At 47.3% G+C, this 27,041-nt stretch overlaps 1 protein-coding gene across 2 annotated transcripts in view; it reads left to right on the forward strand.

The window, feature by feature from the left end:
- Positions 1 to 27,041, forward strand: part of GLDN (gliomedin) — an 81,702-nt gene that overhangs the window by 45,638 nt on the left and 9,023 nt on the right. The window contains exons 2-6 of one of the 2 annotated variants that reach the window (XM_036917784.2): positions 3,899 to 3,950; positions 12,185 to 12,202; positions 12,568 to 12,675; positions 23,642 to 23,779; positions 25,970 to 26,116. In XM_036917784.2, coding sequence (XP_036773679.2) covers positions 3,899 to 3,950; positions 12,185 to 12,202; positions 12,568 to 12,675; positions 23,642 to 23,779; positions 25,970 to 26,116 — 463 coding nt within the window. The remainder of the gene's footprint in view (positions 1 to 3,898; positions 3,951 to 12,184; positions 12,203 to 12,567; positions 12,676 to 23,641; positions 23,780 to 25,969; positions 26,117 to 27,041) is intronic. The other variant, XM_057488803.1, reaches the window with a different exon arrangement.

Raw genomic sequence — 27,041 nt, forward strand, 5'->3', positions numbered from 1 at the left:
GTAGACTTCCAAACAAAGAAAGTAACAAGAGATAAAGAAGGACATTACATAATGATAAAGGGGTCAGTCCAACAAGAGGATATAACCATTATAAATATATATGCACCCAACACAGGAGCACCAGCATATGTAAAACAAATACTAACAGAATTAAAGGAGGAAATAGAATGCAATGCACTCAAAGACAAGTACCAAATGATTTCACTCATATGTGGAATATAAGAACAAAGAAAAACTGAAGGAACAAAACAGCAGCAAAATCACAGAACCCAATAATGGACTAACAGTTACCAAAGGGAAAGGGACTGGGGAGGATGGGTGAGAAGGGAGGGATAAGGGGGGGTGGGAGAAAGGGGGCATTACGATTAACATGTATAATGTGGGGGCGGGGCATGGGGAGGGCTGTACAACACAGAGAAGAAGACAAGTAGTGATTCTACAGTATCCTACTACTCTGATGGACAGTGACTGTAATGGGGATTGTTGGGGGGACTTGGTGAAGGGGGGAGCCTGGTAAACATAATGTTCTACATGTAATTGTAGATTAATGATAACAAAATTTTTAAAAGTGAGGCTGGCTATTTAAAGAGGGAAGATTTAGGACAAAATCTGAATGTAAAAAGTAAAAGTTGTAGAATGTTTGTAAAAAGAAATGTTGGGAAAAGAATTTTAATGTGTAATCAAGCTGGCTAAGATTAAGATGAATTTATTTGAAATGATTTCAATACCAAAAGTAAGTTGGAGCAAAATTAAAATCTAGTTTTCTCTCTGTTAAAAAGGCAAAGTTCCCTTGGACTATTAGTCTGCTCTGGAAAATTAGAGACTGTGAGTTTTCTCTTTGCTCTTAAAGTAATTGCCAGAAAACAAAATTCTGTGCTTTATGATGGTATCTTCATCATCAGATGTTTGATTACTTAAGAAAACTGAGTCTTCTTAATTTTAAAAGAGCTAAGTTTTGCTAGCAACTATGTCACCTTTTGTATTTTCCCATGAAGTCTTTGTCACTTTAAACAGTTAAACAGATAACTAGGTATTGTTTCATAGTTATTCTATTCAACCAAGTGTTTAAAACCGACCAAACAAAAAAACACCTATTTTTTATACTTTTGACAAATTTCCCAATCGAATTCTAAAACACTGTCAAATAAGAAGTAATAGTAAGCCTTCTGTATATTTGTGTAGGTATATAAGTGTTCTAGATATTATGTGGAATTCCTAGAAATGTGATAGGTTCTAGTATAATGTACTCCCTTGTAATTATCCTCATACCTTCTGAAGTTGTTGTCATCAAAACTGAGGGTTACAATGAAAGACTTGAACCTGAAAACCAGGGAAATGTCCTTGCTGATTTTCATGCAATGGCAGAATTAACAGAATCCATAAAAATTTTAGTACATATGGATCAAGCCCATTCTGCTTCTACCGAAACTCTAAGACAGAAACCAAAAACACCCCTTGTTGCCAGACTTTTGCCATCCTGATGTCCTTGCAACATGCCGACAGTCTGCTCCTGAATCAGGGAAATTAAGATGGACTGAAATGGTTGTAAAATTATTAGGGTTATGGGAAATCCAAGATGGCCACATAGTTCCACCCTGCTCCCTGGCAAAGTCTTGTTTTTACCCCCATTCCTCTGGACTCCTTGAACACCTGCAGCTGGACTTCATTCAACTGCCACTTAGTATGGGTTATCAATAGGTTCTTGTTACTGTATGTATGTTTTCTGAATATGCTGACGCTTTCCCTGTTCACCATGCCACTGCCACTCCTGTAGCTCAAATACTGATAGAGAAAATTTTATCAACTTAGGGAACCCCTTCTATTCTACATAGTGATAGGGGAACTTGTTTTAGTGAAGAAACTATCTGGCAGGTATGTGCCATCTTGCCAACATTTTCTTTACACATACCATCCACAATCCTCTGGGTTAGTAAAAAGTATAAATGGAATTATAAAGACTCAGCCAATTTTATGGAAGTCTTAAAAGTTCCCTGGTCAAAAATCTTCCTTATAGTTCTTTTCAAATGTAAGCTTTACCCTTTTGAAATCAGGAAGACCTATGCATCTTCCCCCAGGGGCCTTAGGCTCTTTAGTTATAAAAGGGGGAATTCTCACTTATTGCCAAGATCTACCTAAAGCTATTAATAAAAATCACTCTTTAGTAAAACAATAATTTTACAGTAACAAAGAGAGTGGCCCTCCACCCCCACATAACTCAACCTGCAGATTTTGTAAACTGAAAAAGACATCACAAAAGTGTTTGCAACCTCACTGTAAAGATCTGTTCCAAGTAGTTCTTGTTAATCCCTGTGAAGTCAAGCTCCAGGGATTTACTCCTGGATCCACATTTCCTACCTAAAAAAGGCTAATCCACCTGAGTGGTCCAGCACTCCCATCTCTGACCTCAAACTCTGCCCAAGTAGGGAGAGAAGCCACTGACATCTTGAAGCTGACTGCTTTGACCCAATAGTCCAGACCAGGCCTGTATATTCCGAAGATTAAAAATCACCCTAACCTGTATTCCTTCTATGTCCTTCCTGTTGTTCTAAACAAGTGGGCAATCAGGCTACAGAAATCTGAAACCCAAGCACATCATAAAATTTTTAGAATTTGTTTAATTGTGTTGTTGCTATTACAAAACTAAGGGCCCTGAGTGATCCAGCCCCAATTAAGGAGATATTAAGATAATGGTTCAAATCATGATGCTCATGGGATAAAACCATCTTTCAGATTGTATTTCTTGCCCTACTTTTAATTTTGCTTGGTATTATTTTATCTAAACTTTATACTTGGTTGTTATCCCCCTGTCATGCAAGCCCAGAACCAAACCCCAGCCAGCATTATGCTTGCTCAGTGGATTGAATCAGCCACCTATGTCTTTCCAGAAGAAGATACCCTTTAAAAGAAAACCGAAGATCCTTGGCAGGGGTTGACTGATGGTTCTCTCTCGTTCTCACTCTCTTGTTGCCCACAATTAGTCTGGGACGTCTCGTCTCATGCAACATTACCTTTAAATTTCCCTCCTCCATGGGAATTGACTTTTCCTAGCAATGTGGGACAGTGCCCTGAACATAGAAGGGCCACTTTAAACATGCTTAAATTCACAAAAGACATTCATCAGTGATGATTTCTATGAAATATCATGATGAATGGGGAAACAATAAGGAGAAATTCTGAAATGTCCTAAATTAAATGGTGTAAGATCCAGAGAATGAAAGAGACAAGGAAAGGTAATCAGCCAATAACCACAGGCTGTAGCTAACCAGAAATTCCATGTTCCTGGATGAAATCATTTCAATAAGCATTTAGAAGGTTCCCAGGACCACTGGATCCCCCTTGTGTGTGACCAATGTCTGGTCATCATCAACAGCCATCCACACGCCTTCTCTCTGGACTAACCATCTAGCCTCAGGCTTGCCCTGCTTCACCTTAGCCCACCTTCCTTATCTGCAGCCAATTTACATTTAAAGAACTTTCTTTCCTTGAGACCCCTCATCAATGTCCCCCATTTCTTGAAACTGACAGGTTGTTTCTGTAACTGGCTTTGCTGCTAGTGACACAGAAACTTCCTCTCCAGGACTCAGTCCTTAACAGGCTGCATCAGCAAAGGCTCAATAAACCCTTTTATTTCAAAGACCTCTAGGTCTCCAGAGTTTTTGATTTGTCAAAATCAAGGAGATTCAGTTTGACAATGTTGATAGAAGAGCTGATATCATGTATTTTTAGATCTTCTAAGGGTTTCTTTTTAGTTTTAGGTTAACTTCTCCTCAGACTTCTGTGCATTCTCTTGAAATTACTTCATAAATATTTATAATTGCTTTCTTCTCATTTGCAAAAAAGGGTAAGTTCAGGGCCCACTGCCTCATGTGCTGCTGTTAACCACCCTCTCTCCTTGCAGATCCGAGTGATGGTGGACCTGTGCAACAGCACCAGGGGCATCTGCCTGACAGGTAGGCTTGCTCTTCACAGACCAAGAGCCGCTCACACCATAAATACATATGCTAGACAAAGGGCCAGGGCAGAATGAACACTTAGGAACATTTAGGTTATAAAAATGCTTATTGGTTTGCTTCTATCAGATGTTTTTAATGGGCTGAAAGTCAACTGCAATATAATTATGAAAACTAATATTTTTGGTATTGCCTTAGAAGATAGCCATGGAAAATTACTAGGTCTTAGGTTAGAAAAATATGGTACTTGAACTGGGTCCATAGATGTTTTCCTTATTCCCATTAGTTCTTGAAAGGGAAGAGAAAGAAAGGAAAAAGACCTTACTGATGGTGATATTCTCTTACAAGAAGTAATTATTTTCCTACATCCTACATATAGAATGAATGGTGTCTCACCAGTGGGTTACAGCCCCAGGCCTCTCTGCTACCTTGGAGCCCTGCAGTCCCAAAGGTAGAGCTCTTTATATAGCATCAGTAATAACTTATTGCCCACACCTGTGCATGCCTGTGCCTGTGAGCATTGCACATGTGCAGTGGGCAAGCAGACCAGGGTCAGGTGAGAGTCCTGGCCATAGAACTTCCATTTTCTTTACACTCCACCCCTCCAGGATTCTCACCTCACAGTCTATGTGCCATCAATCTTCTGTCATGGTCCCTGTGCAAGAAAGCTGGAACATAGTAACCAGATTCCACAATAACAACAGAGGCTACAACATACACAAATAACATCAATAATTATGATACAGATAACAACAGAAATTATGATAATCCTCAAGCCTGAGGATATCAGTTGCCACCAAGTGGTCATTCCAACTGTATTGAAACCAGTTCTACTCAGATGAGTTCATGATTTGCACTTTGCATGCACACCAAGCAAGCAGAAGCTTTTGCTAGGGTGTTGCCCAATCCACACAGACATTAGAGGAGATTAACCTTAAGGGTGAAAAGACAAATGTTTTAATGACACCAACAGAAGCCAATCTTGTCTGTCAGGTAGAATGCATGCAAGAGAGTGGCCCTGTGATAGGACTATGACAGGCAGGGTGTCCCGTATGAGTCTAGTATACCATTACCCTTACCCCTCTCCCTGTGGGGGTTACTGAGAGGTCTATATGTAGTGCTACTGGTGGCACATGCACTGGCCTTAATGATAAAACAAAACTCCCTAGTAAGATGCTCCTATCTTCAAGCTGTTTAGGGTACACCATTGTGAGCTTCCAGGCCTCGTCCTCAAGGTATTAGGATGGCCAGCCATCACTGGTCTATGTGTCAAAATGTCCAAGGCCACATCCATTGAACAGAGTCTCTAGGCTGCTGTAGGACTCAGTTACACAATGCACTCCTTCCAGGCTTTCTGACTTCTTCAGTGGTCAAAGGCAGGCCCCACTAATGAGCTACAGCCCATACTGTCTTCTGCCCCAAGGCAAGCTTTCCTTCTAGCCAAGGTACCTGGACCAGTTCATCTGCCTCATTATTTTGTGGGGATGCCAGAAGCAAATGGCCTACAACCCACTACCAGAGATCCCAGCCACAGCTGTTTTCAGTCCCATGGACATCCAGCTCACAGAACCTTGATGGGTCTGTCTCACTAAAGGCCTGCACAGCCTTGACTGTCTGTTTGCAGTGGCAAAGGCAATTGCACATGTTTCATCCCAGCCTCACCTGACACGCTCTCATACCAAATGGTATAAGGGCCCTAGAATTAGTGCTAAGTGCAGGATAAGCACTCTCCAGTAGCCTACAAGACCCAAAACCTCTGGCAGTAATGTCACATTTGTCTTTAAGAGAATCAGAAGTAAGCATAACATCATACACAGTATTAGATGCTCTATTCCCAATGGGATTTGGGCTTGTTTCACTCTAATAGCCTTACCCCAGTATCCATTTATAACAGTGGGGGTCCCAGAAAGCTGCTCAGGGTTACCATAAATCAGACAGCATTTACCTCTTGTGTTACCAGAGCGAGGACACATTGCATATTCACTGAGGACCAATGAACTGATATTCTAACATGTGGCTTCTAGTCTCCACCAGGTCCCCCAAGGTGGGTGCCTTGACCCTCCTCTCAGTCAAACCATATCACCCAATCATCTTCCTGTGAGGGTCCAGGTGGGGTTGGCTCACTCTTCAGCAGAAAGTCCTGTAGTCAGACAAGCCAGGCTTGTGGCTTTCTCTCTGGCTTCCATTTCTTGGTCCTTGCTTTAGCCAACTGATAAAACCACTGTTCTGGTTTCAATTGCTGTCAGAGCTCCAGTAAGATTTTATTCAACTTTCCATACAATTTCTCTCTGTTTGTCTGCTCCTGCCTTTATCAAATCAACCCACAGTTGGGTCCTCATGACTTTCACAGAGCCCTTTAAACTCTTCTTCTGAGTAGCAGACCATATTGTCTTCCATGCTTTCATTGCTTCAGCCTCTCCCAAGTCTGCTACTATATGGGTAACCTCACTTATTGGCTGCCCTAAGTGAGGTCAAGAATAGCCACTAGGGCCCCAAAGAGGGACAGGGGGGCAGTTTGAAGCACCACACTTCTCATCCCTGCAGTAAAAGACTCCTCCTAGGCCATAATTCTCTGGACAATAAATGGACTTTTTCATGCCCAACTCTCATAACACCTATTGGAGCTCAGCGTATGTCTGCCATCTAGCGGGGGAAGATAGTAAATCACCCTGATTGGGCCATACATCATAAAGTGCAGCCACAATCCAATTGAGGAGTGATTTTGGGGGGGTCTGATGTACATTTTGCAGTCACTGCTGCAGGGCAGGGTGAGTTGTCAGGGAAGCCAGTTTTCCCATTTCTAACCTGGACAGAATAATTCCATCATCACCTACATCCCAAAGATGCAGGAGTCAAGCTGATATCTATTCCAAGGGCTTCTGTCAAAGCTGGGAGCCCAAATCTACCAGTTCATCCTGCATAGAGGGGCAGAGCATAGAGTGTTCCACGACCTGAGAGGGGGTTGCACCCCTCCTAGAGGAACCCACAGTTGCTGTGTCTTTATTTTTTTACTACAATTGGGTGGGCTTTCAACTGGTGCCACCCCCACCCCATTGTCAAACCCCAACTCCTCCTCCATTTGTGGGGCTAATGGCACCATGACATCCTTCACCTTCCCCACAGCACCTTGCAGCCTGTGGTCCTGTGCTGTCTCTTCTTGTGCTACCATTCATTACATCCTTTACCATCTCCACAGCACCTTAGAGTGATGTCATCTCAGTCATCATAATTTTTACCTCTTCTATAGTACCTTGCAGATAGCGTTCTCATGCTGCCTCTTCTCGTGCTTCTCGTAGGAGCATGTCCTACTCCTTCATGGCCTTTACCTTTTTCTCAGTGCCTTGCTGTGATACCTTCTCATTCTCCAAAAAATCTTTTTCCTCCTTAGCATCTCGCAGCTTACATTCTCATGCTGTCTCTTCTCATGCTCCTCACAAAAGTTCATCCTTCTCCCACATGGCCTTTTTTAATACAGTAAGGAATAGCCAATCCACACTTCCCACCGCCTTGCAGGCCCTCTGTTTCTCTAAGGGTCTGCCAACCTTGTGGAGGGCCTCTATCACTGCCTCAGGCATCAGCTTGACTTCTCCCCAGTCCCGGGGAGGGGCCCACTCCTTTAGGAATAAAGCCACCGTGGTCCACATACCCACTAGAGGATGCCTAAATTCCTCCTCATCCATCAGAGGTTCCTGCAGTATTCTCCCAGCTATAAGGGCAGCCCGCTGAAGCACCCCTCCATGGAGGCAGCTTACTCTGTTTCATTTTGGTTTTTTTGGTCTGCAGCAAATCCTGCCAATGTCACCAATTGTTCTGTCACTGGGTTTCAGCTTCAGGCCTCTCCACTGCCTCACAGCCCCTCAGTCCTGGGCAGAGTTCTTCATATAGAGTCAATAATAACTTATTGCCCACACGTGTGCTATCCTGCGCCTGTGAGCATTGCACATGCACAGTGGGCAAGCAGACCAGGGTCAGGTGAGGATCCTAGCCATGGAACTTCCTTTTTCTCTACAAATGGGAAGCTCTAGAAATGAAGTGTTAATTAATCAAGAAAATACTTTTTGTAAAGAGCTCTCTGAGTGATGCCTACTGTGTGTTATGTGGGTGGTCCTTCTGCTCAATGAATCAAGGGCTAATAGGAGGATGGAGAGACCCAACCAAGAGGCATACCAAGCCTAGGGACACAGAATGGCTGGTGGGGCATGGCTTGGAGGGCTGATATGATTACCAACACCTGAGTCTGACAGAGTCCCGCCTCTTGCCTGAAGGGAGGAGTACCTGTTTTTTGCCTTCAGTGGCTGGGGACAAGTTGAAACAGACCCAGAACAGTCACTGAATTCATTGCCCATGCTCCAACACACACATCCAGGCTAGGCCCAAGGATGAGCCTACAGAGCCTGATTCCAGACAAAGCACTTCCGTTCCCTCTGAAGGGAGTAGAGCATTCTAAGGAAATGGGGGGACTGTGTTTCATTAAAACTCTATTATTGAGTAAATGCACACCTCCCGGACTTTAAAAGATAACCAGAAGACTTTGAAGCTATCTGAAGCTTTTGTTGTGTCTCCTCAATCTATGGCCCCAGGCTTTGGGGAAGTGCTTCACACTTCCCAGGGCTGCCCTGGGGGAGGCTGAGAACCTTGCACATGTGTATCCTGAGGTAAGAGACCCACCTCTTCTGTAGTGTTCTTCCCAGTACCTCTCATTGTCTGTCTGCATGAGGTCAACATGAGGTTGTTCAATGATTAAACCTGTGGTTTATGAAAGTGATTAAATGGGGTGGTGGGCTGGTAAGAAAGATGCTTCTCTGAGCTACACTGAACCCAAGTCTGCCCCTTATTTGCTTAGTTTGGCCTCAGAGAGAAAAGCTGTAATCCTGTGGCCCCTTGGGAAATGCTAGTTGGGTTACTCATGTCATATTTTGGCCCTCACAGAAAACTAAGTATCTTCAGAACAGCTTGGCCCTTTATTCTGAAACTCTTGTGGCAAAGCACCTTTCTTCCATCTCTGGAAGTCCCTTTTCAGAGTTCCCATGTGTGACGGTAATGAGTGCTGGAGAAATGATCAGATGGATGGAATTATAGACACAAAAGCCCTGCTGAGAGGCAGAGGAAAAGCCTCTTGCTTTTTATTTTTATAGTGATCGAAGGGAAGCTGGGCTGTTCAGTGAATGCGAGATGGAGCTACTGAGACCACTCAGGGGAGATTGACGGGGGTGGGGATCCCATCCACGCTGGAAATGGGTTGAGGAGGTATTTCTTTGGCACCTCAAAATGCTTTTCAAAGCCAGCACTTTCTCCTTTCATGCCAGCTTGAAATTAGGCCTCCTGTTACACAGAAAGCTCTTCAATTAAAACTCAGGTGTGAAAAGTATGAGGTGCAAAGTGAGTGGGTGCCTTGGACTAAGCCATGCTGCCTGGCTTGGGGGTGGGGAGGAGACAGGACTCAGGACTCAAGACTGAATTGGCAGCTTCAGACAGAAGGGGGCAGAGGGGCACCTTCTGAACATGGAGCGCTGTCAGCCGCAGTGGTGGCAGGCCCAGGAAACCAGCCCTGTAGACAGTGTCAACACGGATTCTGGGGGTCTGTTATTTCAAGAAGGGGAGAAAACATCCTGAAAAACGGTTTCCTGGCACATACTATTTGACATTTGACATAATGATACATGTTTGGGGTTTCTTCCAGGCAAAAGGGGCCCTTGGGAGTTCTGTCGCCATCCTGAGAGGACACTGTGGCAGAGGCTTGTAGAACTGTGCTTCTGAGCTCTCTGGAACTGCTTGCCATCCTTCCTCTTCTGAAATTCTCTCCTCGGGCAGTTTCAGGGCTGCTGGCTCCCCGCCCACACCTTCAGGTCACTCTCCTCCCTGGTGAGAGAGAGCGCAGCCTCAGTCACCGGGCTCCCTCCAGGTGGGGCGTGTCTCTCTGTCTTCCTCCCAGAATTTGGCTCAGACATTTTATTCTTGCCTCAAGACTAACAGCTCTCAACCTTTCTAGGGTCAGGGACCCCTTTGGGGATCTGCTGATAGCGACTGAATCTTTTCCCTGAAAATTTTCATATCAGGTTGGGGAGACTGAGGACCATCTGCTTCCCTGGGGTACTTGGTAAAAATGCAGGTTCCTGAGCCTCACTCTAAACCTAACCTGAATTAGAATCTCCAGATGGGGTGCATGCATCTGCATTTTAACAAGCACGCCAGGTAATGTATGGACTAAGAACTGTAGTCATAGGGCATCATGGACCTGGGTCAGTGTCAGGAAACCCTAATCTAAACACTTCACCAGAGCGACAGCCTTGGCCATGACTAATAGGTCCTAAATATGCAGCTCCAGTCAGATCCTTTCTCCAACACTCCTGCTGCATGGAAATGGTTAATGGACAGTCCTGAGAACTCTTGAAACCCACTATATACAGTTGATGCTTGCTTGTTTACCTTTTTTATAAATTTGCATATCTGAATTTGCTCCATCTATAATCAGGAATGATAACTGATTTCTTCTAACCTCTGTCAACTGTCCACATTATCCCATTACGTGTGCACGCCCGCCATCTGTTGGTCAAGTCCTGTAGCCAGAGGCTACATTGCCCCTAGAAAACTCGGTACCATTTTCAGCAAATCATTTTTTGCCCCAAGTAGGACTTAGAAAGCATACCTTCAAACATTCATTGTTTGACTCTCACTGTAGAGTCATCCTCTTTCGCCTCCTACCCAATCAGACATGGAGCCCTGCTCATTCTTCTGCTGAGATACCTCTTGAATATCTAGCTTTCTCTACAGCTCTACAGTCATCAACCACATTTATCTACAACCTTGCTCCTCATTTTAACAAGACAGACTGAATATTTTCTCTCCAGCTCTCTCTCTCTCTCTGTCTCTCACCTCATTCCCTAATTTTATTCAACTTCCATCTACAGAGATAATGTCAAATGCACAGGGATTTCACAGTTATCCCCCTGCTGAGGAATATACTATAGCTCCCTATGGCTTTGCACTGCCCATCTGTACCTTTCTGCTGGGCATTCAAATCCTGCTGCCCCACATCCACCCCACCAAGTCCTTACTCAGCTCCCTCTTTATTCATGACAGGCTGGCCTTTCTTCCACCTTTCCTCACCCTGAATGGTTTAAGTTCCCTCCTCTGTACCTTTGCTCCTGCTGGCCCCTGGCCTGGGATGCGGAGCCCTAGACCCTGCTGCCATCTCAGACCCATGCCTCCCCCTGTCCCACAGCTTAAGGCCCTCCTCTCTGGAGTCCTTCTCAGACTGCCACTGCCCAGACAGCCCCACACCTCTCTGGGGGGGGGTTGCTTCTCTAGAGCTCCCTCATATTTCCTTGTGGTTTCGAATGTCTACTTTCTCCAGGTAGGTTGGAAACACAGCAGACACAGGGACCAACATTTCTGCTTGTTGGTGGGTTTGGGTGCAATAGTAAGTGCTTAGTCAATGGTTTTCTGTCATAGGCTTGTATTTATAAAAAGACCTTCCCTCTCCATTATTGGTAATCACTACATATGGTCTGGAAACAATAGAAGGACCTCAGCTGCTCACATCACCACCTCATTGGCTGGCTGAGGGCTTAAGTAGAATAATTAACAATAAGACTCTCCTCTTTGTGGAAGCAAAATTGTTTTGTTAGATTATGTGTAAATGATTCATCTGAATCCCTTAGATCCTTTGGATAATTACACACTAAGGAAGGTATTTATTACCTAATCTGGGCCCTCAATTTTCCTCAGGCCATTTCATGCAGTAAAACAGAGACCCAGAGAACTAGCTTCTGCCCTCAACAACCCTCTGCAGCCCAGAGGAGACACGCTGGCCGACAGGAGCCCTGGGGCCTGCTCTCGTGACAGCCAGGCCTCAGCCCTGCAATGACACTTCTGCTGTCAGGGCTCTGCTAGTGCCTACCTGCTTTATCACCAAGCCTTCTTTAATTAAGTTGATTGCGTGAGCAATGACCGATTTTAGAATCTGTAGTGAAACCTGCTCAGAAATTATTCTTGGGCCATTGAAACTTAAGCTAAAGTGGTTTTGATTGGTAAGTGGGTCTTTGTTGAGTTCCTTTTCAGGATCTTTTGGGCAAATATACTGAGTTCTAGATAAAAGGCATGGGCAGTTCCTTAGGCCCAGCAGATGATCGCTGTATTTTAAGAGAGAGAAGGCACTGTGTTTTTTGGGTTGTGGTGCTGGCTTTGCTTACTTCCATCCATGTTGATCATCTAAATTTCTTTTTCTGTTGTAGGACCCCCTGGCCCACCAGGTAAGAGCTCATGGATTTTCCTAGTTCATGGGGAAGACCTGGGTGGCTAGCTCCCCAGGATCCCTCGAAAGGGACTGAGGTGGGAAAGGGGGAGTAGTCTGGAGGCAGCCTGACTAGGACCGTGTCCCCTTCTTCCCTCTACCCCAGTCACGAGCTCTCCTGTGCCTTCCCACCTGAGAACCTGCCGTCACCATTCCCCCAACTGTCACTGCTTCAGGTGACAGCAAACCTAGGGAAGGAAGGGAAGAAGCAGGAGAAATATGGACAAGGCAGCAACGCCTGTCCACTCACACCAGCTAAAGGAAATCGTGCTAACTTCAGTGAAGATGTGTTTAAATGTTGCCGTTTCCTGTGTTTTGATGCAGGACCTCCAGGAGTTGGCGGGTTACCAGGGCACAATGGATCAGATGGACAGCCTGGTCCCCAGGGCCCAAAAGGCGAAAAAGGAGCAAATGGAAAAAGAGGGAAAATGGGTATTTTGTCATCTCTTCAACTAATTTCTTTATTGTTTATCTCCATTATTGCCTTTTGATTGGGCCAAAGCTGGATGCAGCGGGGATAAAGTGCTGCCTCTCTGCATGCAAGACTGGTTTGACTCTTGCCCGGAAGCTGCTGTGTTCTGGCGTACCGAGGGCATTCTTTTTGGTCCAACATTGACAAAGGTTTATATCCAGATAGAGATGCAGTCTCCCTGGGAACTGATTCCCACCCTTTTCCTTGCTCTGATGCAGACCCACAGGTGGAAGGGAGGGAGCAGGCAGCCCTGGGGAGGGGCACTCTGTGGGCTGCATCGTGGCTGTATGTGCTGATAACCCAAGTCCTTTCAAGAGGCAGCTCCTGCCCTGCCCTCCCAGTGCCTCCTTCTGCCCAACAAGTCTTGTTTTTACAAAGCTATGGCTGGCATCACCCGGGGACTTCTGCCCTGCTGTGAGTGACAGCATTGCCATCACTCAAGCAAAGGCCTGGAGGCACCAAAGTGTCAGATGTGTCCAGGGAGCAGTGAGAAGCAGGTTGCTCATGCAGGGCCCAGCAGGAGGCTGGGGAACAGGTTTCCAAAGGGCTCTGAGCCCCAGCCCAGGGGTGTCCGTGGAGAACCCCTGAGCAGACTCACCTGAAGAAAACCGGCACAGGCCCAAGTGCAGGAGGTAGAGACCCCTTAGGAGGCTCCTAGGACGCCGGGCTCGTCGCCACGAGGGAGGGGGAGGCTCCACCACATCCTCCTGTTTATTTTCAACTTCTTGGCTCTGCTTCCCCATCTCACCTGGACAGGCTCTGAACTAAAAGAACTACTAGAAAATTCTTCTAGACAGCACAGTAACCCCTTCCAGCCTCTCTGCTCTTATCCCTGTAATCAGTTTAAGTGAGAACCAGTGGAAGGGGAGACAGTTATTGGGCGGCTCCTCCACTTGGCCAAGCCTACATGCTCGTGTTCTCTGGGGTCGGCCTCTGTGAAGATGGGCACACACAGTCCGAGTCGGCTCAGTCCTCAGGAGGTCCGCAATTACAGCTGGAATTATGGAGTAGTAATGGGTCCTTACATGTTGGATAATAATTGTAATTATAAATGAACATCAGCATCAGATAATTGTGCTCGTCAGTATGCAGACACTGGGTTTATCCTGGGAGGCCCCCAGAAATGTGATCAGTCCGGACAATACAGCAGTGAGTATTAGGAAGGCCAACTGTGAATGGTGGGGTCTGCCACACTAGCACTGGGGGTGGGGCAGGTGGGAAAGGGGGGGTTTTCAAAAAGGCTTGAGGCAGATCTTGGAAGAAATGTGTTTAGCATGCAGAGCCCACAACCCAGTGAGGGCAAAGAAGAACAAGTCCCCTCAGTTACACAGCAGGTAGCAGGTATTGATCTGGTAGGGACTGTCCTACATCTTGAAAATCCAGAAACAAGAGAGCTAACAAAATCCTTCCTTCATGAAACTTACATTCTAGTCTGGGCACATTGGCAATAAACAAGGTAAATAAGCAGAATATATTGTCGGTCACATGGTGCTAAATGCTAAAGAGAAAAAATTGAGCAAGGAGGATAGGAAGTGTGTGCGGGTTGGGGTTTAACTGTAGATTTGGGGGGCCAGGCCAGGCCCCCTGAGAAGCAAACACTTGGAGGAGGTGAGGGGGGACCACATGGAGTCTAGAGGAGAGAGAGGTTCCGGCAGAGCATGGAGTCCAGAGTCAGAGGAGCAGCAAGGAAGCCAGACAGAGAAGAGGATGGTGGGAGCAGTCAGTTGAGACCAGAGAGGTGACAAGGCCAATGAGATTAGCCCTGGACATTTTAGGAACTGCGGTCTGTGTGCAGAGCAAGATGGGGAAGATCTGCAGCAGAGCAGAGACCTGCCCCTACACATCTGCTAAAGGGTCACCTGGCAGCTGCGCTGAGGGCCGCTGCAGGAGGGAGGGGAGGAACCCGCAGCAGAGGGCTGAGAAGGTGATGTGGTGGCCTCTGCTCACTGATGGAGGCTGATTTCCTTGATTTCCTGCAGATTCATAGGAACTGCAGCAAAGACACAGGCCCTCCTTCGCAGCCGTCTGCCCGTGCAGGAGGACCCCTGGGGTCAGTAACATCAGAACAAAACGCGAAGCCTCCTCTAAGACTGAGGTTAGAATTTGAGTCACCAAGGGCCTTGGCTGGGAGTCTGTGCTGCAGGCCAGGAGCAGGGGAGACTAACCATCATTCTATATGTATCAAGTCAAAGATTGCTTATCTTAGGGAGGAAATATTTTCCTCTACCCTTCAAGGTTCTCTTGCTGGTCTTAGAATCATACTGACAAGAGACAGATTAATAGAACAGAATCAAATTTAATTTTGCATGTGCGGGAACCCCACATACAGAAGACGTTCAACATCAGAAAGGTAAAATGAGGCATAGGTGCCATCTTGAGCTAAGGAGTGGGGTGGGGATTTCAGAGGGGAGGAGGGCAGTAAACAGGGCAGATGCCTAGTGATTGCATGTTTGCCCGCACAGATGGGTCACTCAGATAAAATCCATCTCTGGTGTAAACATTCTGGTAAAGATCCCCCATTTAGGTTTTTCTAGATAATTAAGGGAGGGGCCAAAGTTTCTCTTGAGCTCTCAGCGTCTTTATTGCCTTCAACTGTAAACAATCCACACGCCAAGGAGGTGCATCCCAGGGAGGCCTGCTCTGCGCGTCTTCACGCTCTGACCTGGGCTCTGTGGAGAGGTTGCTGGAAGCATCGCTCAGCCCCGGGCCAGCTCAGATTCTGGCCTGGACCATCAGACTCCAGAGCAAGGGCTGTGCTGTTCCTGGTCACCCTGCTGAAGTCCCAGGGCTGTGCTTGCCCTCCACCGCCCTCCTCCCCAAGGCAGCATGCAGTGTTCCCGCAGGGAGCAGCGGGAGAGACCAGAGCTGGCAGGGCTGCAGAGGGGAATTGTCTCTATTCTGAGAGTAGTGAGAAGCCACTAAGGAGTTTCAGATGGAGAGAGTGATGTGATCAGATCTTCCCTTCTCAAATTCACTGTGGCTGCTGCACAGAGAGCACGGTGGAAGGAGCAGGTGGACAGCAAGAGTGGAGGCCGGAGAGTTCAGAAGCTGCTCAGCGTGCAGGTGGAAGGGACTGCAGGCAGGGGTATGGAAAGGAAGATGGAGCTGAGTGATAGTTAGGGGTGAAATGAGCAGCACCTGGCAGAGGCTGGATAACGAGGGCCGCGGGGAGGGAGGCACCAAGACCGACGCGAGGACTCTGTCCTGCCTGCCTGCTCTTCCTGAGCTCGGGAGCCCTGCCCTGACTGTTGTTCAGGGAGAGTCAGGGCGTAGCTCGGGTTGTGCTGAGTTTAAGATGCTTTGAAACATCTGGGAGGAGATGTCACCTGCAGTCAGAAGAGACCAGGAGCTAAAGGAATACTTCAAGGAGTCGCCCAAGGAGATGGTCCACTTAGGGAAGGAGCTAACAGGAGAGGGAGCTGGGGGGAGCCTTGGGAAGCCACGCCACCTAGTGACCAAGGAGAAAGGGATGAGCTGGCGGAGGAGGCCAGGGCCTGAGAGGACCGAGTGGCAGGAGGAACACCAGGAGAGGGTGGGAACGTCCATCAGTAAATATCTACTGAGCAGGTTCCAAGCACTAGTGGGGAAACAAAACAGATGCAGGCCTTGTTCTGGAACTTTCCTTTTTTGGTGGAAGTTAGACATTAATAGCCAACAGTCATATAGATTTATAAGAACAGGGTGTTAGGAGATAGAGTACAGAGGGGGAGGGCCAGGTAGCGGGGAGTAACGTCTGAGGTCAGGCTTGAAGGATGAGAGCCCGGCAGAGGGTGGCCCAGGTAGAGTGCACACCCTTGCACCGGCCCTGCAGCGCAGCTCAGGGAGGCAGGCGTGCAGGGAGGGGAGGCTGGGGGCAGGAGCCAGGCCGTTCCCAGCCTTCATATCAACAGTCTGCGTCACCCTGTCAGTTCCCCGGAAGGCACTGCAGGGTCTCACGCAGGAAGTGACCTGCTGGGCCAGGGCCATTGATGGTGAAGAAGGAAGGGCCATTATTTCAGGCGAGAGTTCAGAATCAGTGTGTTTGGCCAGGCAGAGGTAGGAGAGGGAAGGAGTAGGCATGCATTCCAGAAAGAGGTGCTTTTTCCAAAAACAGGCAAGAGAGACTGTGTTGACCAAGGTAGGACCAGACTGGACTGTGCCCTCTAGCAGAGATCCTCTGAACAATAGTAGTGAATAGCCAGCATGCATCGTTAGGCATGCCTCTAAGTACTTCACTTATTTAGTCTCCAACAACAAACCTAAGGAGATGGATATTCTTGTTAGCCATATTTTTTGCAGCTGAAGAAGGTTTATCTTTCTGTTTCTCAAACAGGCTGAGACCACCCGTCCCTGTCTCAGAGCCTTTGCCCTGCTCTGCCCACTGTCTAGAATTCCCTCTCCCCGCCCTTCCTGTGACTGTTCCTTCCCATGGTGCAGGCCTCAGCTCATGTGTCACTTCCTCATCCAGGATGTCCCTGGCTTCTGTGTCTAGCCCGACTGTAAGTCCGGGGAAAGGAAATCCCGGGGTAAAATACCTCTAAAAACTGAAATCAGTCAAAGGGAGAAATAAAGTTTAAAACCCATTTATTGCTTATAAAACTGTAGTCTGGCCCATCTCTCTCTTTCCTACTCCAGCAGAAGCAAAACCGGCCCTCCCCCTCACCTCTCAGGTACAGATAAGCCCTCTGTTGCCCAGGTAATTACCCATTGATATGAGATAAACTTCTCCACCCCTGAGGAAAGATGCAAATGCACTAAAGCCCATACTTCTTTCCACCTCTGAACGCCTATTGATATGCAGATGTACTAAAGCCAGGCAAGATATTCTGGACATGTTACAATTTTACCCACACCAACTCACCAACTTAGTCATATTCCTGCTTTCTTTCAAAGCACATAATGCCTCACTGAAATTCCCTTCCTGTGTTTGCATGTTGATGTGTGCATGGTCTGACTCCCTGAGGAGAATGTAAGTCCATGAGAAATGGGCCATGTCTGTCTTGCTTAGTTCCAACTTCCAGGGCCTGGAACACCCAGCAAAGGAGGGCAATAGAGTCACTGTTGATTGAATGGACATAATTTGTCCAATTTCCAAAAGCTAATAAGTGGAGGAGGCAGGGCTTGAATCCAAGGCTCTCTGACCCCTGGACCCCTGCTCTTAAACACGACTACACTAACCTTCCAGGCTTGAGGGGGTTGGGCCTGAGATGTGAGGCTGGCATTATTAGAGGTGCCACGGGGCAGGGGCAGGCTGGACAGAAGCCTCTGGAACTGGTGCTGTTAATTATGGAAGAAGGCAGGGCTACCCCCTCCAACCTCAGCCTGATGCTGAGTCTTACCTGGAGACCTGTAGGACATGTGCAAGAACACGCTGTTCAAGGAATAATCACCTGCCAGGCAGACAGAGGTCAGCTGCCTCCTGTCCCCTGCTCTTGGGGCAGAGGGGAGCACCTGCCTCGGTCCCTGACTGGCTCTGAGGCCTTGGGCAGGTTGCTTCCCCTTTGGGCCTTGGGCTCCTCATCTGTAGACTGAAGAGGTCAGGTTCCAACAATGGTCCCATGGCTCCCGGTTTCTAAATAACCTGTGCTAGTGTGTTTGTCTATGAAGCAAAGACTGTGTCATATATTCTCTTATTTGGCACAGCTCTCAGCCAGCCCCAGCTGAGACTCAATAAATAGCTGATGAATGAATGAATGAGAATTGAACATAGTTTCTACCCATAAGGGCTTCCCTTCCAGTTGAAAGAGAAAATGGATCTTGCACACAGTACATACTTGATAGCTGGCTATTCTGATATGAAGACTGCTTTATTATGCACAGCAGATAATACTGCCAGAAGAAAAAGCTGAACTTTCCTGTACAGATAATGAACAAATAGGACCCTTTGTAGAGGATGGATTGTGTAATAGAGCTAAGTGTAGTGGACAACATCTTGGTGATAAGCAGAGGGGAAGTAAGGAGGGCCCTGCAGGGGCAAACAGAAAGGCGCAGCCCAGAGGGACTGTGATGGGGGCTGTCCCCGGGTACTGGAGGGGACCCAGGCTAGCTCAGGATGGGGCCAGGGGCTTCAGCTCCATGTCTGCAGGAGGCAGCTGGGAGCCACTGTGATCCCTAGAAGACTGACCTGATGGAGGCAGAGCGGAGCTCCAGCCTGACCACTGTTCCTGGGAGACTGAAATATCAACGATGACCCTCTGGTGATCAGATCCAGCTTCTTACCTTAGGAATGCTAAGAACAATGGTGGGGCAGCATGGCACCTGAGCCTGATGGCCTGGCTTGGGTCCTGACTCTCTCCCACTTCCTAGCTATTTGCCCTTGGGTGAGTTACTGAATCTATGTCACGGTTGCCTCATCTGTAAAATGCAGACAATAATAGTATCGACCTCATAGTGTGATTAGGAGGATCAAATTAGTATATATATACACACACACACATACACACACACACACATATATATACATATGGTACTTAGAATAGGGCCGGATGCATAGTAAGTGCTATGTTAGTGTTAGCTAATATTGCTGTTGTTTCCAAAAATGGGGAAGGAGAAACTTGATTTTAGATCAAAAGGAAATCTAAGGGAAAATGCCCATATTACTGAAAACACCAGCTTAGATTTGTACAGAATTCAAGAGACTCAAAGGTTAATTTTGCAACCAGCATCTTCTATAACATTTGCCTCAAAACCAAGCATTTTCTTTCTCTCCACCAGTCTCTATCTCACTTAAGAGCTAATGATTTTCTTCTCTGAAAATCAAATCCCCATGAAAACAGAAATAAATGTCCTCCTCTTTACTCATCGCAGTCTCGGGACTGGTTTTGAGCTCCCTCTCCCCCAACCCCGTGGGTGACAGATGGTTCTACCAGAAATAAGATGTCCACCCTCACCCCCTGCTGCAGAGATGATGGAGTTGACCCCAGGGACATCACACAGCTCTAAAGCTGGAGACATGGTTTGTTCTGAGTGGGTGCCACCAGGAAGGAAAATAGCAGAGAGCCACTTTTAGCACACAAGTTAGACAAGCAGAATCTGGCCTTTCTTCTCTGGCAGAATGCGCTGACTCGAAGCCTGCCAGGCATCACAAGACAAACGGTGCCAGGGTCCAGACTATGCAGTGTAATGGTGCCACAGTGCACTGCTGAATCGGGGCAGGGTAGAAAATGCCACACATGGGTGGTCTGATGGCACGTGTGATTAGATGGTTTTGTACTTCTGACACACCTCGGCCAGTGCGTGGCCAAGGCGGTGAAGGGAACTTTCTTAGAGGTGATGGTGGGAAGAGGGCAAAGTCAGACTGTACATAGACACGTTGTTCCCCCGCCCTTTCTTTTTTTTAAAATTGAAGTATAGTTGATATACATTTTATTAATTTCAGGTGTACAACATAGGGCTTCAGCAATTGTATACATTCCTAAATGTTCACCATGATATGTGTAGTTACCATCTGTCCCCAACCCTTTCTTAACGAAAGCTTAGAAATAATCTTGCACACCCAGCAAAGAGTCAAAATACATCCTTAAGTAAAGGCCTTTAGTATCTTGAGCTTTCGGACCTGCCCATGTGGGTGCTGCCTTACAATGCTGCATTATAGTGTGAACATTTTCCTATTTCACACCTGGCCTTTTTGAGAAAGAAAATAAAAGGCACAAAAGGAAGGAGTAAAAGAAAAGGGGAAATCGGATGATGATGCATAAGGCTCTTTGTGACTAAAATAAATGCCTGAAAAAGGAAGCCCTGAAGTAATGAGAAGGTATCATTTCCCCTAGCGTTGCTGAGTCTGGGTCATCTGAAACCTTCAGAAGGTGTCAGTTATACTTGGTGCATTGTGCCAACTGGATTCCATGGCAACGTTCTAGGCTTTTGTGCCCTTCAGTTAATGTGCCCAATTGCCTATTTAATATACTGACAAAAGAACATCTTCTCATGCAGAGGTGCCTGATTAAGGGCTCTTAAATGAGCGAACACTTTCCAGCAAGATGTCCTAATGACTGTGGGCAGGGATGACACAGAGCCGTGGGCTTTCAGTGCTGTTCTAAGAGAGGCATTATGAACCATGTCCCACCCAAGAGGCATGATTGGGCCCCCCTGCTCCCCAATCCACAGCAGAGCAAGTGCTGCTAATGGGGGGCCTTCCCCTGCTCTTCTTCACATCCTCTTCACTGTGCCCCAGCCCCTCTGTAAGGGCACAATGCCCACCCAAGACCACTGCTGGCAGAGGCAGGGAGCCTGGGGCCTCTGCCTCTGCCACAACTGGATTTCATAGTGTCCACTGAGATGTTTTTTTATGGTTGGCTGAAATCTAGCAAATGTTTCTTTGTTCAGTGCATTTTTTAATGATGTCAACATTTTAAGGTTCTTTCTTACACTGCTCTCTGCCTTGGGATGGTCTGTGCAGGGGGTCTTGACTTTGGAAGAGCAGAAACCATTTTGAATATTTATCACTCCCCCAAGAAAAAGGAAATGTGCTAAGAGCTCTGGATGTATATTTTACAGAATGCTTGCGTTTGATGGCAATGCAGAGTATTCTAATACAGTCTGTGGTGCAATGTGATGTAATGGCCTCCCTATTGCTGAGAGGGCTTGAGAAGAGCTAGTCGAATAGACATGTTTTTAGTGTTGGATGGGAGGTTGAACTAAATGGCCTCTAATAGGTGCCTCCCAATCCAGAAGTCTATGACTCCCTTGGGACGGTCACACTGGAATCCTATGGGGCTGTAGGAGTTGAGGGGCAGGGGGCAGGGCATCCAGTTTTGGTTTTCAATCTGGAGGGTGGACAGTTGCCATGCAAAGAGGGCAGTTGAAGAATGGGGACTGGCCAAATAGAGGGGGCAAAGGAGAGGGGTGAAGATGCATCGCTTAGCCAGAGTGCATAAGGGGCATGAAGACTGGAAGGGTAATTAGAAAAAACTGTGTATCCTAAGCCCTCTTGGTTATAGAGGTTGAGAGAAACTAAAGATTTACTTGGGCTAAAACATGCCTCCCGGTATTCTCTACTGCCTGAAATCTCTGCCACTTTGAGCATTATCTCTACTGAGCAGTGTCTCCAGGAATCCATTGTCTAAATGAGCAAATAGCACCTGCAGTAGAGGTATCATACTAGTTGAGTTTTATCTGGCCATATCTTTGCATGATATTAAGCAATCACTTTCCCTCTCAAGGCCCCAGTATCCCTACGTGCTCATGAATAACTTTTTTTATAGACTCCTTGAGATTTTTCTACATAAACAATCATGTCACCTGCACATAAAGGCAATTTTAATTCATTCTTTCAAATCTGTTTGCCTTTTCTTTTACCTTGCTTTATAGCACTGGCTAGGACCTCCAGTACAGTGTGGAATAAAGTGATGAAAGTTGTGAAATAGAGTGATGAAAGTAGATACCCTTGTCTTGTTCCTGATCTTAAGCAAAAAGCATTTTGTCTTTTGCCATTAAAGATGATGTAAACTGTAGGGTTTTTCATAGATGTCCTTTTTCAGATTGAGGAAGTTTCCTTCTATTTCTTGTTAGATGAGGATTTTTGTTAAGAATGGGTATGAAAGTTTATCAAACACCTTTTCTGCTTCTGCTGAAATGATCATATGATTTTTGCTTAAACTGTTAAGATGCTGCCTTACATTAACTGAATGGTTCAAATGTTAGACTCCTCTGGCATTCAGCTAAACTACTTCCAGCTCAACTTGATCTTTTTGAAACTTGTATTTAAGCTTTGTTATGAAGGAGCCACAGCAGTCTTTACCCTCTGGCTAATAAAGCCTCACTACTAAGACAAGACTTTTCCAGGAACTCTACCCAATACCCCATCATTTTCTGAGAGGTCTCTGCTTTGACTGGTGAGAATGATACCCTTCCCCTGTGCAAGCTCTGAGAGTTGTATAATATCTACTTTCTGGCCATTCTTTTCTGCCTTGTAGAGTTTCACCCTACACAGATCATTGCTCAGCCAGACTCAAGGAAATCCCTTTGAAATTCTTCAGAACCCTTTCTAGGCCACTGCCTCCTCTCACGTAGTCTCCCTCACAAACTGCAGCCACCTCTGTCTCCCCAAACTCTGGTTTTTGCCTCCTCATCTCAGTGAAACTGTAGGCTCTGTTTGGGTTCCCCTCCCGTGGTGCTGTCTGGAAACCACCCACCAGTCAGCGAGCCAGGGCAATCATATCTGCACCTCGCTGGCTTCCTTTCTCCCAGGGATTAGAATGCTGCGCTGCCTGAAGTCCAGTGCCGAGACGAGTCACTGCACACATCTGGACCACCTCTAGCTGCCTGTGGCAGGACTGCAGTTCCGCAGTGATGGCTCCCCAGGAGCAGAGGCAGATTTCACCTGCTGCATTTGTTCACACTATCATCATCCCCCTTAATGCTAGTCCCAAAGCAACTTCACCTGTTTGTTACTTTGACTGAAAGCATTTCACGTTAGACTGTCACAGAAAGGGGATTGGAGATGGATCAGATCTTTGCTGTTCACTTGGTAGCATCAGTTATAACCATTGCAGGCCTTAGTTCTAAGTCCTATAAAATGAGAGTAAGGGTTACTGACCAGCCTACCCCTCTAGTAGGTTGTGAGATAGAAACCAAATAAAGAGGGTGACAACACCCACCATTCCAGCCCCCTGTCCACCCCATTCCCTGAGGGCACCATCCGTCCCCACGCGAGTCTTCCAACTGGGCCCTACCTTCCTTCTGCTCTTGCTGAGGTTGCCTCTCCATGGCTCCCTCATCTCTCCAACATGTTGGCCCAACCAAATATCTGTAAAAATATTCACCAGAGCCACCTGCAAGTACTATTCTTTAATGAACTTGTAGTTGTGCTGCTCTCCTAAAGTGGTGATGAAGTGTTATGTGTTTGGTGATTGAAACTGCCTCACCTTAAAAGCACGAACAACAACTTTACAGAGTGGAGTGCAGAACTTCTTGCACAGCAGGCTAATGAACCCCTTCTTTCCCCAGGGCTACCTGGAGCCATTGGAACTCCAGGGGAAAAGGGAGACCCCGGTGAGCTGGGCTTGACCGGAAACGAGGGACCGGCGGGGCAGAAGGGCGACAAGGGAGACAAAGGGGACGCGACCAACGATGTGCTCGCCACAGGTAAGGCGGGCGCTGCTGCCCGGGCACTTTCCCGGGGTGAACGGGCCCGGGGCCAACCTGGTTTCCAGCACAAAGGCCCCCCTGAGTCCCCTCTCCTTTTCTGCCTATGTGTCCGTCTGTTCTGCAGCCTGTATTAGAGTTCCCTGCTTCCAAAGAGGAGAAAACTGTGCGTGGTGCCCCAAAGTTAGTGAGACCGAATCTGAGCTTGGAAAATTCAGGTCTAAATATCATGATTGGATTGAATTAGGATGAAGGAAGCATGCTTTTTCCAGATATCTATTAATTCCAGCCCAATTCACAACAAGACAAGTAAGCAAGCAACTTAAGATTCCTAAGACAGCTGGCAGAAAGCACCGGCCTTCTCTTCACAGACAAGGTAGGGTCATCCTCAGGCCCTTAACCTCAGCTCTCTGACATAGAGTCGGGGCAGACATGGCTGCTGATCTTCTTTGTCTGGTTTCCAGCCTAGGTTCAAAGCAGGTATTTGGCATCCATGGGATGCAACAAACCACAGAAAGATAATCATGTGGTGGGAGAGGAGGTGACAGCAGATGGTCATGGGGGAGGAAGAGGCAGAAGAATTTTAAAAGCACGATGCTTTGGAGACCATTTATATCATAAAAATATAACTATCCTGTTAATATAGTCAATAAACATTTTTTAAATATCAGAGAGCACCATTTACGAATTAGGGACTTGTCCACTAGCTAGGAATGTGCATATGAAAATGATCAAGACATGACTTCTGTCCTCAAGGAGCTGATGACAGAGGTTCAGAACAGGGTCCCGGAGTCAGACTCCCATCCATCTGTTCAAAATTTGTTGAGTGCCTGTTATTTGCTAGGCACTGAACAGGGACCAAAGCATTGAGGAAAGATAAGATTGGGTTTACATGCTTTGTTTCATAAACAGGAAGATTTCTATGCAAAATGCATGAAATTTAGAAAGCATTTTGACAGGATCATATATATGTGAATATGCTTCAAAAATATAAGGTCTTGTTATGCTTCAGTAATATGGGAAATCTACACATCCGCAATATTTCACTCCCCTATAGTACTGCTCAAGTGAGGGATGATGACAAACCATTCAGAAAAGCAACACCCTTGAGTTCCCCGGTTCCAGAGACCAGGCCTGAGCTGGGCGTGTCCCCTGGACAGAGAAGGCCTAGGAGGGCTGGATCCTGTCTGCCCCGCCTACAGAGCTCTACGCCTTTGGAGTGGGCCTAGCCCCACCTCCTGCCTCTTGGCCCCTGCTTGCCCACTCTAGAAAGGCTGAAAAGACTTATTTGGTCTGGCTGGGAAGAGGCAGCTTAAGAGACTTTAGATCCCCAGTCAGCCCAGAACAGGAGGGTAGGCGCAAAGGGCTGAATAGCCCAGCCTGCTTTATGAGAGCTCCACCACCAGTGGCCCCTGCAAAGGGCTGTACCCACATTGACCACCTGAAGTTAGAGGGGTGGAGGGGTTCCAGCTGGTGGAGCACTCACCCAGTGACCTCAGTGGATTCTCCCAAGGCAGGACAGGGAGTAGAGACTCAATCTGCAAATGAAGAAACAGACTCAGAGGGTTGGGCTGCCTGCCCAGGGTCACACAGCAGGACCCTGATTTCCTTTGCCACCCAGAGCAGTGTTTCTCGGACCTTGCAGCACATGAGGAGGCTTTAGAAAAAAACAGATGACCAACCTTCACACTATTTTAATCTAATTGATCTGGGATCGGGCCCATAAACTGTATTAGAGCTCTTCAGGGGATTCTAACAAGCCATCAGCATTGAGATCTGTAAACGTAGGCCAACGAAAACAGGAGGAGCTTTACAGTGGGACACAGCTGAGATTGAGGCCCAGCCCGATTCTGGTTGTGACCTTGAGCAAATAAATCCCTGAACTTCCCTAAGACTCAGGCCACTGAGTAACTACTAAAGCTGTATCTCACAGAGTACTTGGGAAGAACAATGGGGAGGAGATTTATAAAATTTGTAGCACAGTCCTGGAACTAGTTGGAACTCAACACCTGCTAGAGCTGTCTCCACAACCCTGCATGGACAAGTGCTAGCATAGCCAGACGAGGTGCCTGGGAAGTGGGAGCTCAGCAGCCACCCTGGGGCTGCTCATTCTCCTTTTCCCATATGTGAAACCTGTCTTTGTTCATGGCTCTTTAATCAGTCCCTCTCTCCGTCTTTCCCTCTCTCCAGGTGCCAAAGGTGACCAAGGCCCGCCTGGACCACCTGGCCCGCCTGGCCCGCCTGGGCCCCCCGGCCCTCCGGGTCCTCCAGGACCCCCTGGAAGCAGAAGGTCCAAAGGCCCTCGGCAACCAAACATGTCCAACGGCCAGTGCCCAGGTCACCAAGCCTGCTCCAGGGAGACCAGCTCTTCAGCTAGTGATCCCAAACTCCTGGGCTTAACCCAGTCTTTGCAACCAGATTTTTTTACATAGAGGCAGGAGATTTTGCTCAAAGCAAGAGTTCCCCCTTGCAACATGCTCGTGGGAAGCCTGAACAGTCTGCCCCAGGGTTGAGGACCGATGGCAGGTTTAGAACTGGGCCTCCCACCCCCTTCCCTCATCCATTTCTCTTCATTTATCACCAGACTGTTCTACTTCCTTGCAAAATCCACCATCCTTCTCCCCTGAAACAGTGTTGAAGGTCAAGCTGTTCACTGTTGGAGCGTGGACATCCTGACTGATGCTGGGGAAGTGTGGGGAAGTTCAGACTGGTGAACTCCCCACAAAGACTGCCATTCTGCCATCATCACCACTGAGCTTTGAGGGCTGATAAAGTGCCAAGCACAGTGCTAGGGCTCAGGCCACTTAATTCTCACTCACAGTAACAAAACTGGAACCCAAGGAGCTTAGCAGCTTTCCCACGGTCACTCAGTTAGAAAGTGACATGCTAGGATTCAAACCCAGGTCTACCTGACTGTAAAGGCCCTGCTCCTAGGGCTCCTGCCCTTCGGAGATGGGAATTCATGCTCTGAGACTAAGCTCACCAAGGGCAAAGAGCACCTGATCTCTGGCAGGCCAAGAGGACTTGCTTTGTGAGAGGGATGGCCACGGATTGAAAGGTCATCAGAAACCAAGGGCCATATTAATGGGAAATACTTCTAGGTGACGTTAGAACGCCTCCCCAGAGGGGCGACCTGGGACCCGCCCCTGCTGAGGCATGAGGAGGCACAGCTTGCTGGCACTTCGGGGCCAACAGGAGGGTCCTGACTGGAGCTTCTGCCACACCTGCCGCGGATTTCACCGCCCCTTTCCTAAATGGTCTT

Source organism: Manis pentadactyla, chromosome 11, assembly GCF_030020395.1.
Source record: "Manis pentadactyla isolate mManPen7 chromosome 11, mManPen7.hap1, whole genome shotgun sequence".
NCBI lineage: Eukaryota > Metazoa > Chordata > Mammalia > Pholidota > Manidae > Manis > Manis pentadactyla.